The 21,160-nt window shown below is 40.3% G+C and overlaps 1 protein-coding gene across 15 annotated transcripts in view; it reads right to left on the bottom strand.

Moving 5' to 3' along the window:
• GALNT18 (polypeptide N-acetylgalactosaminyltransferase 18) overlaps positions 1 to 21,160 on the bottom strand; it is a 334,832-nt gene that overhangs the window by 65,801 nt on the left and 247,871 nt on the right. For all 15 annotated transcript variants that reach the window (XM_065066196.1, XM_065066205.1, XM_065066202.1 and 12 more), the window contains 3 exons: positions 9,144 to 9,327; positions 8,108 to 8,305; positions 5,570 to 5,684 (listed from right to left, as the gene is read on the bottom strand). In XM_065066196.1, coding sequence (XP_064922268.1) covers positions 5,570 to 5,684; positions 8,108 to 8,305; positions 9,144 to 9,327 — 497 coding nt within the window. The remainder of the gene's footprint in view (positions 1 to 5,569; positions 5,685 to 8,107; positions 8,306 to 9,143; positions 9,328 to 21,160) is intronic.

The raw sequence follows: 21,160 nt of genomic DNA on the forward strand, positions 1-21,160 counted from the left end.
TGAAGGGAATTTAGGGAAGATGTGCACTGCTCAGCCGAGTGCCATGAAAGGGGACCCAGCAGCAAGGACACAAAGGGACGCAATGGACACATGACACATCCCACTGCTCACTCCCCATGCAAACTTCCACAATACAGCAGCTCGGTGAAAAATCTCCTCACTTTTGCTGTTCCCTCCCAGTCATTTCTACCTCTTGGCGCACCGGCCTCAATTCTCCTAACACAACAGTTCGTGAGGCAGTGTGGTAAATTACAAACTGATGAACACTAGAATTAACCCTGCAGTTTGAAAAGAAGTTATATGTAGAGGTTTATTTCTGAACTGGAGGTGTTCAGAGACACTGGGTACCTGTGCTGGCCGGGCCACAGCACCGGTGTGCTGCAAGAGGGACAACAAGAGGATGGCCAGGAGAAGCAGAAAATGTAAAACAGCACAGCTGTTCAAGCCTGTGTGTAGTGAAACTACACTCTAACTTGTACACTATGCAAAGGCTTTGTCTAATGAAAGCAGATATTTATTTACATGCAATATATCCATTATTTCATATAATTCATGGCCTGTTTTAGAAACACTGACAAGTAAAATTGCTGGAAACTTCTAGGGAAAGAGGAAAAAATAAAAAATGTTTTCAGATAAAAAAGGAGATTTGGGGGCAACTGTAAATATCTTCACTTGCTCGTGATTATCACAAAGAGCACTCTTGCAAGGGCATATTATAAGAAAGGGGTCCCAGGTGAGAAACAATTGGGATACACAAGCACTTTGGATTGGAAGTGACTGGAAATCTAAGGCAGCAATGGGCTTCTACACACCACGAGAGAGACTGGGTTAACTGGTCAGCAATGAAGAGTCATGATCACAGAAGCTGGGGTGGGAGAAAGTTAAAAAACAAGCAAACAAACAAACAAACGAGAGCCAAAAGCACCTTCAAAAAAAACCCACCCCCAACCAAAACCCACCCCAAAACAAACAAACCAACAAATGGAAGTCAACTCTGGAATTCAAGGAGAAGATAGATCAGGGAGACACATGGCAGACTTCACATCTGCTTGCCCTGCAACAGAGGGACCCTATGGTAAAGAAAATACCCCAAAGAACACTGGGACTATTTTCTGGTCAAATAACTCACTTCTGAACCTCTGTTCACAAACTGCATTTCTCTAGCTCTCCACCAACAGAAAAAGCATCAGCTTCCCTTATGTTCTACAGACAAACTACCAGACTAACAAGAAATGAAGCAGATATATTTATTATAATCTTATTTTCTTGCATATGCAACTAATTTTACTATGTCAATATAGTGTATAAAAGTAGCATGCCATGCTCAGTCTGAACTATAAATGCAATTTTCCTCCTGGGTCAGCTGATGTAAAGTCTTGATATATCATTTAGTGGGAGCAAGATCCATTCCTTTTCCCTTAAAGAGCTATTACCTTCTAATAAAATTTCCTCTTACCCATTTAACAGGGCCATTATATCCCTGTGAACACGAATTCATCTGCAAGCACTGAGTCTTTGTGACATACATAATTACTCTAAGTCAAAGGCTGGGCTCATGTTCCGTTGACTCTGATGATGACTTAGTCTGTGACCGGAGGCAAATAACTGAATAGTTGTCCAGGCATTCCTTAAAGTGGTACAAACAGCTTCATTGCAACAGATATTTGGAAGCTTTATCAAACATGCAGGCTGCTTAAAAACACAAAATTATTCCTACAGGTTTGGTCTTGATGAAAAATCTTCTGCTGACTTCAGCAGGAATTGGAATAGGCCTTTAAGAAGGCAGCTGAAAACTAGACTTGAACCATCTAATGCAGGATCTAATTTATCGCTTCGCATTGATTGCAATGGATTTGCAGGGGCTTCTGTAACTACAGGTACTGCTTGTACCAGCACAACCAGAAGCAGAACCAAATAACAATGAGAAACACTGGCCTTACACTCACATTTTGTTTCCCCTGTAAGGCAGTTACCAACACAACTCCTATTTGGTCCTTTGGATAAGCAATGTGACTCCAGTTTGCCCTCCAAATGCAATCTGGTCCCTTAAAAGCACTCTTAAGTCCATTCAGTTGGGAATGACTGAACACAAACCAAAAAGAAGCATTACTCATCCTAACATGAATTTAAGAATGTGATTCTGGGGCACAGTAAATGAATCTTCCAAAAACCCCAAAGTGACTGAGCTGTTCAAAAAGGATGCTGTCAAGTCATGCATCAGACAGCCTGCCTTTATTTTCTTATGGGGCAAATAAATAGCTTTGCAAGAAAACATTTGCTTGAGGAGAAAATACAGCATTGTTTCTAAGATTCAAAATGCATTCATATTTTGAACTCATCTGTCAGCCTCTAGCTGAAGGCAACAGAACTCTATTAATATTTATTTAATAATATATGTTTAATGTTTTACAAATGCTATTACAAGCCGTAGACAAGGGTAAAAATCTTGGCCATTAAAATAACACACCAAATTAGAGATCAGTAGAGCTGAGTAGAGAAACTAATTCAACAGATTCAACAGAATAATCCTCCAACCGAATCCCTGTCATCTGTGGCTTGTTATGGTTTACCAACAAGGAATGCTTCAGATACAGTTTCCAGTCATTGGGGATTTTCTTGTATTCATGTAACACAAATAACTAGATATTTGTTCAGATGATGAGGTGACAAAAATACCTCCTGGGAGAGGATACTGGTGTAAGTCTCCATTTTGTCAGGGTCTAATTCCTGTCCCTGCACAGTGAAAACCCCATCAGCTCAGCTGAAAACAAACCATTTCTAGATCTTAAAAGACACAGTAAGTGGTTTCTCCCTTATAATGAAAAGAAATCCTAAATAGGTAGACGTTGCTTCTCAGAAGCATCTCAACTGGGAGATTAAATCTTATCTCACATCACTGAAGATGCAGCTGCTAACAAAGCAAATGGAGAATAAGGCTTTAACTCTGCGCACAACCACAGAGACAGCGAATTACCCGGTCCTGTCACCACACGGCAGCAGCTGGTCTGCATATGAGTTTGGCTCACAGTAGTGTTACATCCTCTGGAAAAAATTAGTAATATAAGGACATGGGACCATGTTCTACTTAGCGTGTTTGAGATAAACAGCTCAAATGATCCTAACTCTCGCTGCTATTTCTGTAGTTGAAAGTAACCTCTCCTGTTCCTGTAGACATTTGCTCTTACATGCTTATGCATAAAATTTCCCAATGGAAGAATTGACTTCCAGTGCATAAATACTGCAAAGAATGGGACAAGCTGTGTGAAACTTACTTAGAAACTCAAGCCATGAAAAAAATGAAGGAAATTTCACTAGATATCAGCTCCATCATACCAGTGAATGTAATACACAACATCCTTCTCGTCTAGCCTGGACACCAGGCCAGTTTGAGCACACAGTCACTGCTTCTGCCCCCCTACAAGATAATGCATATCACACAGCAGAATACTAGATGAAGATAGATACTTCTTAAAAAAGGAAAATGGCAACAAAAGATAAAGCACGGTGGTCAATCTGTAGTCAGGGACTGAAGAGCATAATTTTAAAATGGAAACAGTATTTATTGCTTTGATATTGTTACTATAATGTAGTTTCTGTAGAACAAACATTGTATTAGGTGATTCATCGTAGGCCTCACACCAGAAAGCAACACAAGTCATCCAGAAACGACTGTTTGGTGCTGCAGAGATGAAAATCAAGTTCAGCAGCAGAGCCAGACCATCTGTCCTGATATCACCTGCTGACTACAGTTTTCCACATAGCCCTATCTCAGGGCAATGAAAGGCAGCCCCCGGGAGCTGCACCTCGAGGGACAAGTGTTTAGGATGCCCCCAAGTGACATGGCCACCCACCATAATATAATATGAGAGCGTATGGGAAGCAGCCACCTGCATTTTTGCCAGGACGCGGTGTTATGGCCCCAGCTGCGCACCAGAAGTAGGTGGCCAAGGGAAGGAGCTTGCTTTTCAAGCTCAACATCTGTAGAAATAATGTCGTGATTCCCAGAAACTCTATTGCTGCACTGTACATTTGTATTCACCCTGGTATTATCTGAGATATGCTGAGAATTGTGAGAAGAGTTGGTAATAAACTGCTGAAAAATCTGTTCATTACAGCTCAGTAATTTGCCTTGATATAGCCGGGAACACAGATCCAAGTTGGGATAAAGTCATAGCATATGTTATGTTACCTTGCACACTACAATCTGTTACAGATGAAAGTATTTTATGTAGGTCAGGCACTGCTTCCCTGGAGACCGACAAAAAGCCATAAGGAAATGAGTGCAGTGTTGGGCCTTACTCCAGTGATCCAGTCTACTGCAAAGTTTCAATTATGCAGAGATTTGTGTCTCTCTGGTCTATCAAAGTACTTTTCCCAATCAACTTCTGCAAGGCTAAATGTAGCAGACTGGACAGCATATCTCTCATGATGCAAAACTAGATAAGACTCTTTCCACTCACAAGGAGACAATAGTTTTGTCAGTCAAAAAAAGAAAAGAAAAATCAAAGTGACACTAATTTTCAACTCATCACAACACTGAGCTGGAAAATCAGGTTTCGGGAATGGAAGGTGGCTCTCTGGCCCTCGCAGTGAGGACAACGGTGTTATTAAAAGAAACAGTCTTGCATTTCCCTCTTGCTCTCCTTAAAACTGTGCTCTTATGTAGCTGAGAGGGGACCTGCCCTTCAGTCTTGCTGCAGTAACACTTTATCTCTGACGAGTAGGAGAAAAAGCATTTCAGGACCCCAGAAGCAAAAATTAGTACTTTTTGGATATATCTCACAGTCTCAGCAGAGATCTGTTTTTCTCCCCCCTGTTGTATAACCACATGCTTTTATTCTGGCAACCAAAATACAAGCTTCCACTAACACCTCACAGCAGAGTTCAGAGTTTAATTTTATAACACACATCAAACCATTTTTCCTTAGCACCTAAGAACTTCTCTTTGATCAAAAACCTGAAAGATTCTCAAACAGAACAGCAACATATTTTCAGAACGCTATTTAGCTGTGAAGAGATATAGAAAGGAGTACAGAAATCACACACAATACTGCGTGTAGTAAACAGATTAAGACTGTATGATGGAATAAGAAAATATGTGAACTTATGCACTTTATGAATATTTTAATTCCTCTCCAGAGAGAAGGCAGCATAAATGCCTATATATTCCACTTTGCTCTGTAGTGATTTTTCTGATTGAAATGAACCAAGTAATCTAGAAAGACTTTTCCCATTATGCCTATAAGAAACTATCCTCCTCAGCAAGTCTGGGGTCACAGGTAAGCAAGGAATTTAGGTATCATCTCCGCAGAATTCTAGCTTACTTGAATTAAAAAAATAATACTAAATTCTGTATTTCTATCCTTGTCCCAGGTAAACTCTTTAAAAAGATACAGGAACTTTTGATATTTTCTCCCTCTGCTCTGTCTTCAACACGAATTTACACTACTACAGAGCTGCTGATTTCCTTCATGTGTCCATACATTTTTGACTGTATTTTTCGCATGCAATAAAAAGCAAGCTGTATTTTAAATGCAAACCACCAGTGCTGGCTGGTTATGTCCCTTACCCTGATTCCAAGCTCCACATTCTCTCCACCATATACTTCCATGCCTTCATCCAGTAAGCCAATCTCTTGGAAGTATTCTCGATCTACTATGAAGCAACCAATCAACGCAGGACTTCTGGAAGAATAAAATGGCAGCAACCAAAATTAGCATATGAATATGAACATGAATATATGAATATGAACAATTTTATTATAACTCCTGGGTCAAATGGTTTGACAAGACAGATTCTTAGGGAGATGTTTCTCAAACAGATTTATACAGCTTTCTCTTCCAATGTTCCTGATTCTACAGCAAAATAAGCACCACTGAAGGCAAACAGACTCAAAATGATTGGATGTACATTATCACCCAGGTAGGATTCCAGTGCTAACAATACCAGATGCAGGAGCCCCAGCTTTGTTTCTGAGGCACCAGCCATTCTAGTCTGTCCCTGCTAAGTCCTCAGGTGTCTTGTCTGTGATACTTAACAAGGATACCCAACAATGCCCAGGTTTGTGTGTTTAACCAGAAAGAAAAGAAAGCTAAGAAAATGTGTGTCTGTGAGATGATGTAAAAGAAGATATTTTTTCATTAATAGAACTTCTAGGTCAGGTTTTGCAATACAGAATCAAGAAACCAGCACACTCTAACACTAGTCTGTTGTCCTGAGCCAGATTTAAACAAGTCACATACCTTTACCGAATCAGTAAGTTCTATTTATAATGCGACCTGAATTAGTCAACTCTTACTATGAAGAGCCAGTCTTAAGAAGGCAAGAGTACAGGCACAGAGCGTACAATTTTAGCTTTATGAGATGCAGCGAGGAGAACACAGAGTAATTTAGCCTTTTCATTTTTTTCCTACCTTATAATCCACAATGGCAAGAAATAAAAATGTCTTTTCTGATTACTATGCTGGTATCAGGAACTCTGGTAACAACAGGATATTAATTAGCAGTACAGGCGAAATCATTCTACATGTACTGGGAACATAAAAGCTGTAATAGTACAGACATCTGCTTTTAAACAAATTATAGGATGTCTTCATCAAAAATTGTACAATTCTACAGAAATTACACAATTATGCCTTTAACTTGAAATGCTATAGTACCCACTTTATAACAATGAAAGAATGTTTCTGATGTATTTATTAATTATGAAAATAGCAGTTAACTTCATAACTTCAAAAGTTATGCTTCTTTTATGGCAAAGCACTCTTGCTTTTGGTGTTGATTTAAAAGTGTTTTTCAGAGTACCTGTTTCCCTTTGTTATAATTCTAGAAGCATATTAGAGGCTTGACAGAAGCCATCAATCAATACATGTGACTTTTGTTTGTTTGTTTAAATTATCCAGCACACATACACAGTGTATTGCACTGAATAAAAGGTGCCAGAGAAATGACTAGGGAACAAACCTAAACACACGATCCTCACACAGAACAGAGTTTTGAGGTAAAAATGGAAAAGTAGATTTGCTCTTTATTCTGAGTTCAAGTACTTTTAATTTTAAAAGTCACTATAATTAACAGAGAAGGTTTGCCTCTCTAAGATTTAGAATACTTCAAAGCATTTTCATCATGTTAACAGAGTTCATTAACACTGAGAACCATTTCTAATGATGTGGAAATTACCACCCCTTTTTACATATGTCCATTGCAAACCTGCACATTTTCATTTCCTACTTTCTAATTCTGAGTGACCAGCACATGGGTCAGTGCAATTAAGAGTGTTTAAGCTGACAGCTCTAGAAAAAAGCCATCTGCCTGAAAAGACAGAACTCCTGGATGAAGGATACCCCTTGTGCTGACAGCATGGGAACTTATTGGTAATGATGACCCCCTCACACTGCCGTTGCTATTGCATTTAAGGTTCTGCTTTGCAGCTGGTGAAAACAGACCTCACGCTCTCTTTCTGCAAAATAGATTATAGGTACCAATCACCTCCTTGGAATGAATGCATAGAAAGGCCTGGAATCTCAGCAGAGCTGCTGAGGAGATTCAGAGGCACCTACTCCTCTCTTAGAGAAAAGGGTATTGTTCTGTACCAGCCTAATGTGTTAAGAAAGTACAGAGCTATATTGTACCAAAGAAAGAATCTCATACAGTCTTTGCTCACCCACTGTCAGTGGACCAGCATTATCAGCCAGGATATAACACAGCTGTAAAGCTATGTGACAGTATCATAAAGAATACGATGGTCAGATAAGTTCTGTTTGTATAATGCATTTGTAAATAAATAGCTGTTTCTGGCCCATTACCACTAAATTAGCAGACAAGGCAGTCGGTAATAGCGGTGCTGCTGAGAGTTCATGTCTACCATCTCACTTCGGCTGCGTGTTTTGCCTCATGATAATAACAAGGAAACCTATTTTAAAAGGTCCACTGAGAAAAAAGAGTTTTCCCAATGACTGTGTAGGGGCCAAGGACAAAAACTAAAGAGGACAGGTCAAGGACAGTTACCTAATGTAACATTACAGGCAGTAAAACACAGCTCACCATCTGCCGTATCTGAAAGAGCATTGCCAGGGACACGCTACTGGAAGTCGCAATTGCGTCTCACCTGATGGGAGCGGTTGTGTTCTCCAGTTTCCACCATGACTTAGGAGGGTTCAGATATCGGCACCACAGCTCCCAGTCAAACCCCTGTGCTGAGAGGGGATACTCCTCTATTTCAAAATTATCGTACTTAATGTTATCAAATGATGGAGAAATGACTCTCTTTCTGTTTTCTTTTATCCTAGTAAGCACTGGTTCAGCCCTAAAAAAAAGGAAAAAACCATTAAGACTACATCAGTAGGAGCAGAGCAGTGATGTAAACAGCAGCTTCTGCTGCACGTTTCAGAAAGGGCAAAGCCTGTAGCTGTTGCCCATTCAGAGCTCGTTTTGCTGGGAGATGGGGTTTTGACAGAGCAGGATCTGCCTCAAAATAACACATGGCATATTTTATCTAGGGTGCCCTATTATTAACCTTGATGTTAGCTGCTGAATGGAGGAAATTAGTATCTGCATACCATAGAGCAACCCTTGCTAGCAAATAATGATAACTTCAGGCTCTCAATATTAGCAAGGACATCAAGATCAGAGATGATAATAGACCTATCCTAGGGACACAAGCTCCTGTCATTTTACCATCTTTTTTTTTTTTTTTACTCAAGAAGCAACAAATGTATTAAATCTAGATTGAACAAGCTAAAATACACGGTTTCAGTTACGTGCTACTTTTGCACAGAGCAGCAACCTCAGTGCCAAACTGGCACTTCTTTATTTACAGTGTAGAGAATAAAGGAAACATGACAGTTTTCATTAAAAATATATAATTTTGCATTATCAGAAGATGTTTTTAACTTCAAGTTTTCCAATATATTTTAAACACATTGTAATTAGACAAGCAGATAACACACACTATAAAAACGGATCTAAATTTTGTTATACAGAACAAATACATTTTTAATTCTTGTGTCCATGCTTGTGTCTGAATCTTCATTAAAAAGATCAGAATGCTAATTCACCTTCTGTGTGCAAGAGAAACACTACTCAGTAATTCATAAACAGTGCTTGGAAAATGTCCCTTGCTTGGAGAAATTCGAGACACGTACCATCCCACATTGAATTCCACATGGGCATCAAAGAGAGCGACTACGGGTGCTGTGGCCACTCTCCATCCACTAACTCGGGATCGAATCAGCCCCTCTTGTTTGCTGTGCCGAACAACCTTGATGAAGCCAGGCTTACGGGCGTTCACTTCATCAACATACTTCTTCAGTTTCTCCTTGAGTTCTTCTGTGGAAAGGAAAAAATTAGATGTTAACAACAACTATCAGCTCGATGAGGTGTAAAAAACCTGTTATTTCAGCAAAACAGTAGCCTACGCACCTAGAAATATCCCCTTTATTTAACCACTAACAATTCTCAAACAGTCAAGTCTAAAAGGAGGCAGACAAAAAGTAAAGAACCATAAATTATATATTAATAAGAATTCCAGGTGTGACTATTTGGCCTACATGACTGACATCAGAATACTGCCACTGATTAACATGCCACAAAATAAAGCACTCAACCGTAAAGTACCAGAGCTACATAGGTGTGTATTAAGTTACTGTAGCAACAAACAAGATAACTAGCTTATATTTCCAGAAAAATATGCCCAAGTATCATCAATGAACTTTCTTTACCAATATTTCAAGAAAAAAATAATAAAATGAATTATTTATTCTTTTTCCATTTTTCTTTCTAAACTTTGACAACTCTTTTCTATCTCTACTAAAGAGTTCCATGACTTCTGCTCTTCTCTCAGGAGAACAAAAAACCAGTAGAAAGACTGGAGGAGAATAATTCCAAATTAAAACATAACATTTTCATCAACAGCTATCACGTCTCTGGTTTAAAGATCATTGCACGAGAAAATCCAAAAGGTAGAGCTGAAATATGCTGTTCACTATTGTTATTAACTGAAAACACTGTTGACTACAATTCCTTATTAGCATTGCTATGTTCTATTTATGCTATGGTACCACTCAGAATTGTCTTAGTGTTACTAAGATTCCTTTTCTTCCAAATCTCTTCACAAATCCAGAAATGCCTTTGCTGTGATGCAGAATAACACTCCTGTGGTTAGGATGGTAAACTGGGTATAATCAAATCTGCATTAAAAGCCCAATGCTACCTAGCCCTTTCAGTGAAATCCCAAGCGAGCCACTTCTCCATAATCAATTCCCCATCTGCAAAATGGGATCACCACACTTATTTCTATTTAGGTCTATTTAGACTTTAAACTCTAGAGAACAGCTGTTTTCTTTGTCTCTGTGTGTGGCTGGTACGTAAGGCCCTGGGGCACTGAGCTGAGGGGAGGATCCGTGGGAGAAGGGATGGCTCCAGAGCCCAGCACCCCAAAGTCAGCACCATGGCAGGGAGGAAAACTTCAGCCACGTAGGCTGGACCAAATTGGTTCCCAACAAAACACAGGAGGGTTTCTATTTTAAACCTCATCAACGAGACTTTCGCTTCTATTGTTTTGCTGGCATTAGCGGTGCAATCTGCTCTTCGCTATGCGCCAGGGTGACATTTCTGCATTGAGTCCAGGCAGATGCTCAACAGAAGCCAGCCAGACTCCAGGAGCTGGTTGCCTCAAACAGATCTGGACAACATGCACACTAGAATGGTTAATGCAACAGAAAATTAAAAGCAAGCACACTTCGTTAGGCACATTAAATGTTCCTTCTTGGGAAGGAGGTGGATGTGTCCTCTCTTAGGCTGACAAAGAGAAACAGAGCAGTTTCATAACGGGTCCTCTAACCTGAAGACTGTTACAACCCAGATGACCTTAGTGGACCTGCTTCTCTGAGGATATGGAAGAAAGGACAGGACAGTTGAGTGCAAAGACTTCTTAAATTCACCCATCTTTGTAAAGACTCTCAGCCACAAGGTGTGATGGTCCTTCAGCTGGTACCACTGGAATTGCAGGACAGTGCATGCCCCATACCCTTTGTGTAAATGAACTCTCTGCACAGAAGTGAGAGAATATCAAATAGAAGTTACAATACTTAGAGTTTTTAATAAAGAACGAGAATTAAAAATAAATTATCTGATGGCCATGTCTATCACTGCACTTAAACTGCAGCTATGTTTTAGGAATTGACTCAATATATTACTAGAATTTTCCACATTGAAGTGTCAATACCTATTCTAATTGTTTATCTATGACCACATCACCTTGAATAAACAGTACGAGGCATTAACACAAAGCATAAAGCACTATTCTTCTTTGCATTAATTTTGCTGTGTTTGATCAATACACTTTTTTCCCCACTATAACATCAAAAGATCACATTCAGGTTTTCTGTCGTTCTTGTGTAAAGCCACATGTTCTTATCGTTCATCCCCTAACACAGAGATCTGTAGCAAGCCCCAAACTAGCAAACCAACCACTAGCTAGCAGCACTTTAAATCCAAGAGAAGAAATTTGTGTTACTGAAATGATGCCTATCTGAAAACAGTGCACAACAGTCCTCTATTCCCAAAATGTAACATTGTGGAGGATAAATAACCAAAACGTGAAAATCAGAGCTTTGCTCTCAGTGTAAGTGGCTGTTCACAGCTTTGCAATAACAGGAAGCTTTATTTGCCACAATAATGCAGCATCACCACTGAGTATAAAATATATAAAAGGAAAGCAGAATATAATCAAGGTCTTGAAAATCACTACCCTTGATAAAGTCATTGTTCTCTCAATCACTTTCGTGTTTAGCAAGTGGGCTATTCTTACTCCTGTCATACACTCTTCCTAATGTGGACTGACTTTATAAGCTTGAGTAAACACAAAATCTTTTTCATAGCTAGGTGTAGTACGGAAATACGTGGAAATGGAACAGAACCCAAATCTTGGCTTCCCACCAGCATGACTTCAGCTGCACACTAGAGCTGTGACATTTACTGGGCAGTGCATACTTCTGATTTTCTGGTTACACTGCAGCCTTTTGCAAATGAAGAGAGAGTCTCAGGGGAACCCAGAAGGCTTTCCCACGGCCAGTTGGTATGGAGGAATCCTTCCCTGGACTTCAGGAGGTGGAAGGGAATGCTGCATTTTACCTAATCTTCAATACTGGCCCACAAGCAGTGCCTCACTCTTTAGCATGTTCACAGGAGACAAAGCAATATTTTGCAGTCAGGCATTTTCTGGCCTTTGTTATTTAAAGCAGATTAGCCTTGCTTCGCAAAGGCAGCACGCTGAGCAGAGCATTATGTGCATCCTTTGTCTTCCAAAACCTCTTGGGCAGAGTCTCACAGAAGAAAATGTAAGTCTACTAAAAAAATGTATCATTTTCACTCAGCCAGAGGACAGAGCAGATATTAAATGAAGCTAAAAAAGCCACAGTACCCTAACAGGGTACTTCAGTCAGGTTTTTTCATACATTCCACATTTTCCTGAGTTTTACAAGAGAAATCTGAGTTCAATTGTCTTTGACAGTTTTACAGCACCCTGTCCAACTGGACTGAACATGGGACTCTCCCCCTACAACTGATCACACACTTTGTCATGGCACTGATGGTCTTCAGCAATACATTTTTAACCCATGCTCTGTGTTTTTTTCCACTTCAGATACATTGCCTGAATAATAAACAGTCTTTTTCATTAATTATTGTGCTTCACTGCTTCATGCCACCATAGGGAGAAGAAAGGGAATGAGCAAATGTGTCATCTTCAATACACTGTTGATTTGGCTTCTAATTATGGAAACAAACAGGCTTATGAAGATAGATGCATTTGCCTTTCAGCACAGAATCTCTCAAATAAGGACTCAGTTGGACTAGGCTGGATGAGTATCTGCAATTGGAGAGAAAAAGCAGCCGTATATGGAATGGGAAAATGGAGCCTATCTGGCACTTGGAAATGTTGCATTCTACCACCTGCCACTGTATGGTACAGATGTCTGGAAAGAACCGCACAACTCCCCTCGTAAATGTAAAAACTTAATTAATGTGCCATAATTATGTTTAATATTAACATAATTAAGTTCTAATAGTTGTAAGAGGTTGTTTATTTGTTTTTAACAAATACACAAAGCTTTTGTTTGTCAAGTTTCCCTATTCAGCATGACAAAGCAGTGCTACAGAATTCATGCAACTTTGCCTTCTTAGGAAGGGGCAGAAGGAGGGCAGGATGGAGGACATGGTTTAGTGGTGGACTGGGCAGTGCTAGGGTTAATGGTTGGACTCAGTTATCTTAAAGGTCTTTTCCAACCTAAATGATTCTATAAGGAGTCAGAAGACATCAGCCACCCCACAGCTACACAGATTGTATTCAAAGGGATCATTTAGTTCACAATCCCTTCGAAAGTCATCATCCTTTCAGGATATGGTCTGAGGGAATGGTGGGCTTGAGGTGCACTGGCAAAGCAGCCACTCTCCTTGCACTTCTGCAGCTTACTTGGCTTGTGCGAGTGGCCAGTCCTGGCTCAGAGGGGCAACCAGAACCACAGTCCTCCTTCCTCTTCGAACGCTGGTTGTGGCAGGCAATACAATACAGAAAAGATATCTCACATATGCCCCAGGGAGTTTCTCAGAAGGAAAATCATCTACAGATCATGCTCTTCATCCAGTCGCATGCAAGCGGCCTGTGTTTTGTATGTCTTTACCCTCCCTAAGTGGGGAAGTTATCAGGCCAGATGCTCAGTGACATAAGGTGCCTTAGCCCCATGGCCCTCCAGTGTCCTAAGGCAGCTGTGGATCTGCCCACAGACTTCGAATTTTAAAGTTATTGATGCAGTGGTGTCATAAATAATAAATTACTGCCTCACATTCATAGAGAACAGTCAATTAAGCCTCACTTTCAATAACTTTGATGCTTTAATGTACTAGCATTCTGAGTGGTTAAATGAGTCCTCACACCTCTCAGAACAATTACATTTGTAAAGTCTGACACTCATGCTTTGCTGACACAGATGCATTTTACTGACTTCTAAAAACTCTTCTTCTCAACTGTAAGTTTGCCAACAGGGCTAAAATAATAAATAAATACATGCTCTCTCATAACTTTATGCATTTTCTAAAGCCTAAAATTCCCCATTGACTTTGCAGCAGAATCCATGCTGGATGTTATTGTGACCTCCACAAGCCTTGTGCTTTTACCTTTAGGGAAAAAATTATTTCCATGTCAAAGGCCCAGGAGTCACCATGTCCCTCTTTAACCTTAGCACTTGGCACAAACATGACTTCCTTCACTGTGAAGGGAAATAAATCATTCTTCAATGCGGAATGGGGTTTAACATAACAATTGTCTACCCTGTGCCAGAAATTGTGGATTGACACATTGTACGAAAGGGGCAAAATCCTGCCAATTCATTAGTTTTATGCTCTAGCTTTGTGTGTTCACTGAGCTGCCTAGAAGGCATACTCTGCTCCCCAGGTAAAGAACCATGTTGGATATTTTCTCGGACCATAAATGACACTTTTAAAGGCAAATCATTACAGCAGCTGCAACGATACTGCAGAGCCGCTGCTTGTCTCTGACCCAAGGGACCACGGGTCAGTTTGCTCTTGGCAGGATCCCAGGGATCCCGACCACCCGTGGGCAGGTCAGACTGGGATCCGCCGCCTGGCACCGAGGCACAACAGCCAGCTGGCCGAGCACGATGAGAGCTGCTGCCGCACTGGGAACATCTCATCAGCTACATCCTGCTTCTGCATGGAGGACAAATAAACTGGCAAAAAGACAGAATTTGCACAAACCAATTAATTTTAAACCAAGATTTTTCCATTTTATCTGATTATTTGTGGCCCAAAGTCTCAGGAACAGGAAGAGTTGCTTTTCCACTCTTCCAAATACGACTTCATAGCCTTTAGAAAAAACAATGTATTAACATAGCTGACTTTCTTTCTGGCAAATAAAGAAAGCCTATTATACTAGGTTTCCTGCAAAAGACCCACCTCTCTTCCCTCTCCCTCTGCAGGCATATAACCAGAATTCATGGCAGCGGCTAGGCATGTAAGAAAAACTACTCTTTATCTAGTAACATTGGATTATGTCACTTATTTCGTATGCAGCTCGGTGCTCCATAATTTTTATTTTCCTTTCCCCTGGCCCCTTATCTTTCATGCTCAAGTGATCACCTCTCATCTCTGTAGCAGAAGTAGATAATTCCAAATGGAAAATATTTATAACCAGATAGGGGCATGTAATTTGTAATGCACATGTGTATATAGAATGTTTGCAACAGAGGGCAACAATGCACAAACAGATAAGGAGGGCCTGCTGTGCACAAGTATTTAATAACCTTGTGTTATCTGGTAATAGATAAACAACCCAAGGGAAATTACCAACATGATGCAAGGAATTGATTTGGACAAAATCAAAACCAAAGAAGCAGTACAGTCCTTTTCCTCCATTACTGTACCTAACTTGTATTGTTGACAGAGATGCATAATCTAATCTCAGAAGTCCAGGCTATCCACATGTAAAGCCAGATAGCGTAACAGTCACAACCTTTGCATTCAGCAATCCTAAGTCTCAGCTGCTGTCAAACCTCCCCAGGTCTATTAAGATAAACGAGGCCTACAACAATCCATTCCAGCTCACACCTCGGACTACAAACCAAGGATTTCTCTAGTCTAGCACATAACAACACCTTCTCCCACAATAAAGCAGAAGAAATACACATTTCCCCTCTCAGCCCCTACACACAAACACACACCCAGTTGCCCAGGAGAAGGCAGCACCGAGGAACAGGACACACACATTGCTTTCAGAGGGTTTGATGGGGGATCCATTCTCAGGTCCTCTCACAAGCATCATGTCTATGCATGGAAAGAGCTTAGGTGGACACTTCACTGAATCCTCTTGCTGGTTGTAGGGTCCTGGGAGTCTGACAGCATGAGAACCTTGTCCCAGCAAATAATTCCACTTCAAAACAGTAATCAGTCAACTAGCACACCTCCCAACACAAAACAGATTTGCCAAAGAGACCCGTGCCAGCAGCTATTCCTTGAGTGATCTAACAGATATGTACGCTATTTGGGTTCATTTTGTTTTTTTTTCTAAATGATGCTAGTTCAAATCCCAGCCATGAAGGTGGGATACCACCCTCCAGATCATCAAGTCTTACCTAGAAATATTGCTGCATCTTAATAAATCCCAATAGTGTGGGAAGAACAATGAAAATTGTATTTTAGAAACTGTGACAGCTGAACACTATGTTATGGAGGAGGGGGATACTGGAGAAAGAAATATTACACCTGTTACTTTTCGTTAGTATTATTCTTTCGTAGTAATGTCTTTATTGTAAGGGCTGTAAATCCTTTTTATTTCCCTTTTATTGTTTATTGAGTCCTGTTCAAAGACAGTACTCAATTTCTGTCCTAAGGCACATCCTGTCACACGTATCACGGAGCCCCCACTCTAGTGGCAGAGTATCTTGCATCACTTCTCAAGACAGAGATAATGTGAGATGCCAGATGAATCTTCAAGGTCACACCAGAACTTGTGGCAGGGGGGGAACAGAGCCTGGGTCTCCCAAACCCCAGGGCAGCACATGAACGCTGTATGATCTCCCTGAGGCTGCAGTTCTGCAGCTGGAGCCACAGCCCTTACGGAGCCCAGAGAACTCTGTGCAGATGCAAGAGCTCATCCACATCACTGGGTCAGGATTAGGAGGCAGCTGATACTCAGAGCTCTTGTTAACGTCAACAGAAACGCATTCCAACAAAGGAATTAACCATGACCCTTCCATTCCCTTATCAAAGGGAGCAATTGACATAGTTACCTCTGTGTACACAGTAGAGCTTACTAATGGTAAGCGTTAACATCAGGAGAGGAGAAGAAAATAAATCTGCTCACAGGTGAACATTTTTTCCAGCTCTTTAATGAATTTAAGTGCCTGTGGCAAGGCAGGACTAATAAAAAAGCACAAAGTGTCTCTTCTCAGATTGCCACATTCCCAAATTAGAAAGTTCACGACTGACAATAAAAGCCAGTTGGGTGTGTGTGCTTATACCAGCAACCATGCAAACACCAGCTAAAAGTAGAGCAGGGACTTTCCGTCACTGCCAATAGCCACCAACAGCCACACAAACAACAAAGCCAGGGTACAGGGCTGCTATGTATCTCGTCATGGCAATACCTGTCTAAATCTTAAAAAATATCTTTAAACACAGGCCTGTAATCATATAACCTTAAATGAGCCACTCAACTTACTAATTGCTGGACACTTTAATTAATCTCGGCAGGAACACTATTCCACTCCAGTTTACTGTGTGTAACTGCTTCCCATTTAGGGACCGTTACTGGATATATCGTGGCCACAATAAACTGATCACAACGTGGTTAAAACCTGGTCAGGAACAAGCACTGTGGCTGAAATCAGATATTTGTATCACATCTGATGCAAGAACGACTTCTGATGTTTATTTGGATACAATAGTTTTAGGAAGGGGCCATAACGTGAGAAGTACACAAGCACTACGATCATGCACTAGAGGTGACACAGTGAATACAATACACTGCTAAAATAACCACTGCCAAAATCCTGAGTTCATCATTTCATTTCTTGGTGTTCCTGGATTCATCTGTAAAATGACCTTTAAATGTTAAAGAGAAGTGCCTGAGAAAGGCATTCTAGTCCCAGCTGAATGTTGCCAGTAATCTAAGTGGTTTCGTTTTTTTTTTCAATATACATTATTTAATTCTAATCTATTTCTTGGATGTGTATTGAACAGAAAAATCACTATTCAAAAAAAGAAACTAAGTGCCTGAAGAGAGCCAAAGCAGTCTGTATAAATCTAGAAAAATACAATCTGAAGAGCACATTAGAAATAATCTGTATTTCTATAATCATAAGACACAGCAAGATGCTTGCTGTACTGTAAACTTGATAAATAATCATGAGTCCAAGAAACAGCCTAGGAACTCATGTTATGATAACAGATTCATAAGGAAAAGGAAACTGCCAATTAAAACACAATAGTCCAAGTGTAACTACTTTACTTCTTGAGTGGATTCAGAGAAAATCGGTCATATGAGTTGCATTAAAAATGGAATATGCAAATCTGCAGTTAGAAATGCATGGAAGAGAGCTGCTTATATTCCTCTCTGGCTCAAACTTCTCTCTAACAGCAAGGAAGTTGAGAACAGGACTATTAAAGGAAGATGAAACAGAAAGAAATCACAGAATACTTCTGGTTAGATGGGACCTTTGCAATCCAAGCCCCGACTCAAAGCAGGTCCAAATAAACAATATCAAATGTATCATTCACTAATAAAGAGTTATTTAAAAGAATGTTAGCATTAAAATAGGAGGTTGGGTTTTTTGTTTTTTTTTTGTTTTGTTTTGTTTCAATAAATGAGACTTAGCTTTCCATGCCACATTGTTTTTTAGGAAAATCTTACTTTATATCAGAAATTACAATCCAGCATTATACCCATTGCACTCACTTCCCTGGAAGCAAAATAGCAGTAGCAGGTATCAAGCGTGATGATACTGTGAGAGCATCCCTGAGAGTCAGGACAGCAAGAACACTATTTCTCCTTTTGCGATCTCACTCTACCAATCAAACTACAGCGAAGAAAAGAAACATAACCAAAGAAACAAACAAGCAAACAAAACAAATGAAAAACCCAGACAAACAAAATCAAACCAAACAAACACTCACAATAACAACAAAGCCAACACCTTCTGTGGTACATTTTTTTTAACCTGGTCTAAGTGTAAAGTTGCCAGCTCTTCCTTTGAATGAATGACTCTTACTTTACCAGAAAACTCTTACACAATGGATGCAAAGTGTTCTGTCCATATCCCAGGTGAGAAAGATTGATTTCTTGTCTGCCTGTGGCTGTGTTGTGTGTGATCCACTACCACCTTCTCCTTTCTGGACTGCCACTTGCAGAAGAATGCAATTCACCACCACCACAGCAGTACAGCTCCCAGGACACCAAGGAGAAATACAGCCTGTCTGGGCAGAAGGGTTCCTTTTGACAGATGGGATTAGTTCACAGAAATTACTTGTTTTTAAATCAGCAGAGTTGCATTCATACAAGATACTTCTGTCAACGGATAGAGAGAGGAAAAAAAGGGAAATTATACAAATATGAGCAATTTTTGTTCTTTATTCTAATGGTTAATACATTGCTGGCAATGCAAACTAGAATAGACTGGATAATACCACTTGAAAGAAAAAATTTTACAGGCTGAAATACTGATATCACTGAAGCCAATGAGAGCTTTTCAGGAAAAAAAAATGTTATATGTCCAGGCTCTGAATGCAACATCACACATGACAGCAAGTTATAATTGCCTTTGTAAAAGCCAGCTCTCACGTGCCCTCGTATTATACCACAGTCTTGAAAAAGTCTGATGAACACAATGTATAATATTACATCTCACATCCATCAGAGTCTACTAACCTGGCATAAAAAGAAGGAGCAGGATCTATCCCATCACCCATCAAACAAGCAAAGGCATTCAGTGTGCAGTTCCACTGCAGTCCTAGGAGCAATGTCACCTCCCAGGCCACTGCCAAGTTCATTTAGGACAACCCAGTGGGTATCTACTGTGCTGTTTAAGTCATGGGGTTTAAATCACAGCATTTGAATAACTTAGAAGTTCCAACTTCTCCTTTTTGAAACTTCCTAAAAATAAGGACGAAATCCAAATAGTTCTTATTCTTGTAATCTTCCCATTCAAATCAGAAATAATTTAGTCTGAAAACCAGGCAAGCTGCAAGATTTGTTTCTACCTAAAGACAGAAATTGGTTTGTTTTGGAAGAATCCACTATGTACATTTTCAAATTTAAGCAACAAATTCTGGCTTGCTTCTTACCCAGCATATTTGATTATTCCTTAGGAATAACACAGTGCTGGGACTGTGCCATCTGTAGCTGTGGAAAACCTCTAAATCCAGCATATATGATCTCCAAGTAAAGGAAGGACTGCTTAATTTAACACTGTATCATCCACTGCTCCCTAAAAATCCCAAACTCCAAGTATTAAAAGAACACAATAGCATACAATTTGTATCTTAAATGAAATATATCAGCATGCAACAAATTCTCCCAAGCATTTCATCAGATATTATAGAAAATTTCTCTGTAGGCATCTAATCACTATCTACCCATTTGTTTGAAAGAAATGTATGGGTTTTAATTATTATACTACAATTCTTGTTCACGCCCTGCCTTTTTGCATCAGAAACCCTTAAGTTTTCCAAAACAAAACAAAAGCAAGGCATTAAAAATAACCCAAGTGGTGACTTGAAACTGGAATCCATACCTTTTCAATTCACAGCGCAGGGCCAGCATTGTTACTAGCACCCCCCTGCAGTCTGGGAAAGATTTGGTTAAGTCCTGCTTAATTGGAAGCATGTTATTTTAAAACTAAAGTATGTTAATCTGGCTATTAGTATGCCTCCCAGCAGGGCAGAAGCCTCGCTTCCATTAAAAGTGCAGTGAGGAGCACACACCAGCCTTGCCTTTGCTGCTCCCCAGAAACAACCAGCAGGAGCGTCAACATTTTTTTGACATTATAAGCAGCAAAAGTGTCTTTTCACTGTGCTGAGATATGACCCCAGCAGTCCCTCCTGGAACTACCCCGAGCGAGCAGGCGCAGGTGAGCGGGCTGCTCCAGGCTCCTGCTTTAGGCTGCAAGTGGCTGGAAACACCAGAACCTGCTCCAGACCCAGGACAGTCGGGGCTACCAGCACAAGTTCTCATCAGAAAATCGGAGCTGGTTGGTGCCAGGTGAGAAACACAGCAGACAAGTGTGGGAGCTGCTGGACCTGCTGCTGGGACGGAGCAGGTCACGATCTCTGCATCAGACACGTGACAACACCCGGCAATGCCCAGCGCGGCCAATTGTGAGATGCTGAGCATCACGGTCACAGAAAATGGACTGAAATCAAAAGCACAAGCTGGGCACTGAAGCGACTCAGATCTTCTGAGAGCCCACTAAAGAAAATTTCCATAGGTGAAGACAATGCATAAATTTAACAAATATTTTTAAATAGCTTCTTTCTTACATTTTTTTCATCGAGTTTTAGGCAAACAAAGAGTTCAGGAGAATATTCTTGTATTACAGTTTCTCTTACTAATAGATATATTGCAACAGGTTTGTTCAACGCTTGTGTTCTG

The sequence above is a fragment of the Columba livia genome, chromosome 5, assembly GCF_036013475.1.
Source record: "Columba livia isolate bColLiv1 breed racing homer chromosome 5, bColLiv1.pat.W.v2, whole genome shotgun sequence".
Taxonomy (NCBI): Eukaryota; Metazoa; Chordata; class Aves; order Columbiformes; family Columbidae; genus Columba; species Columba livia.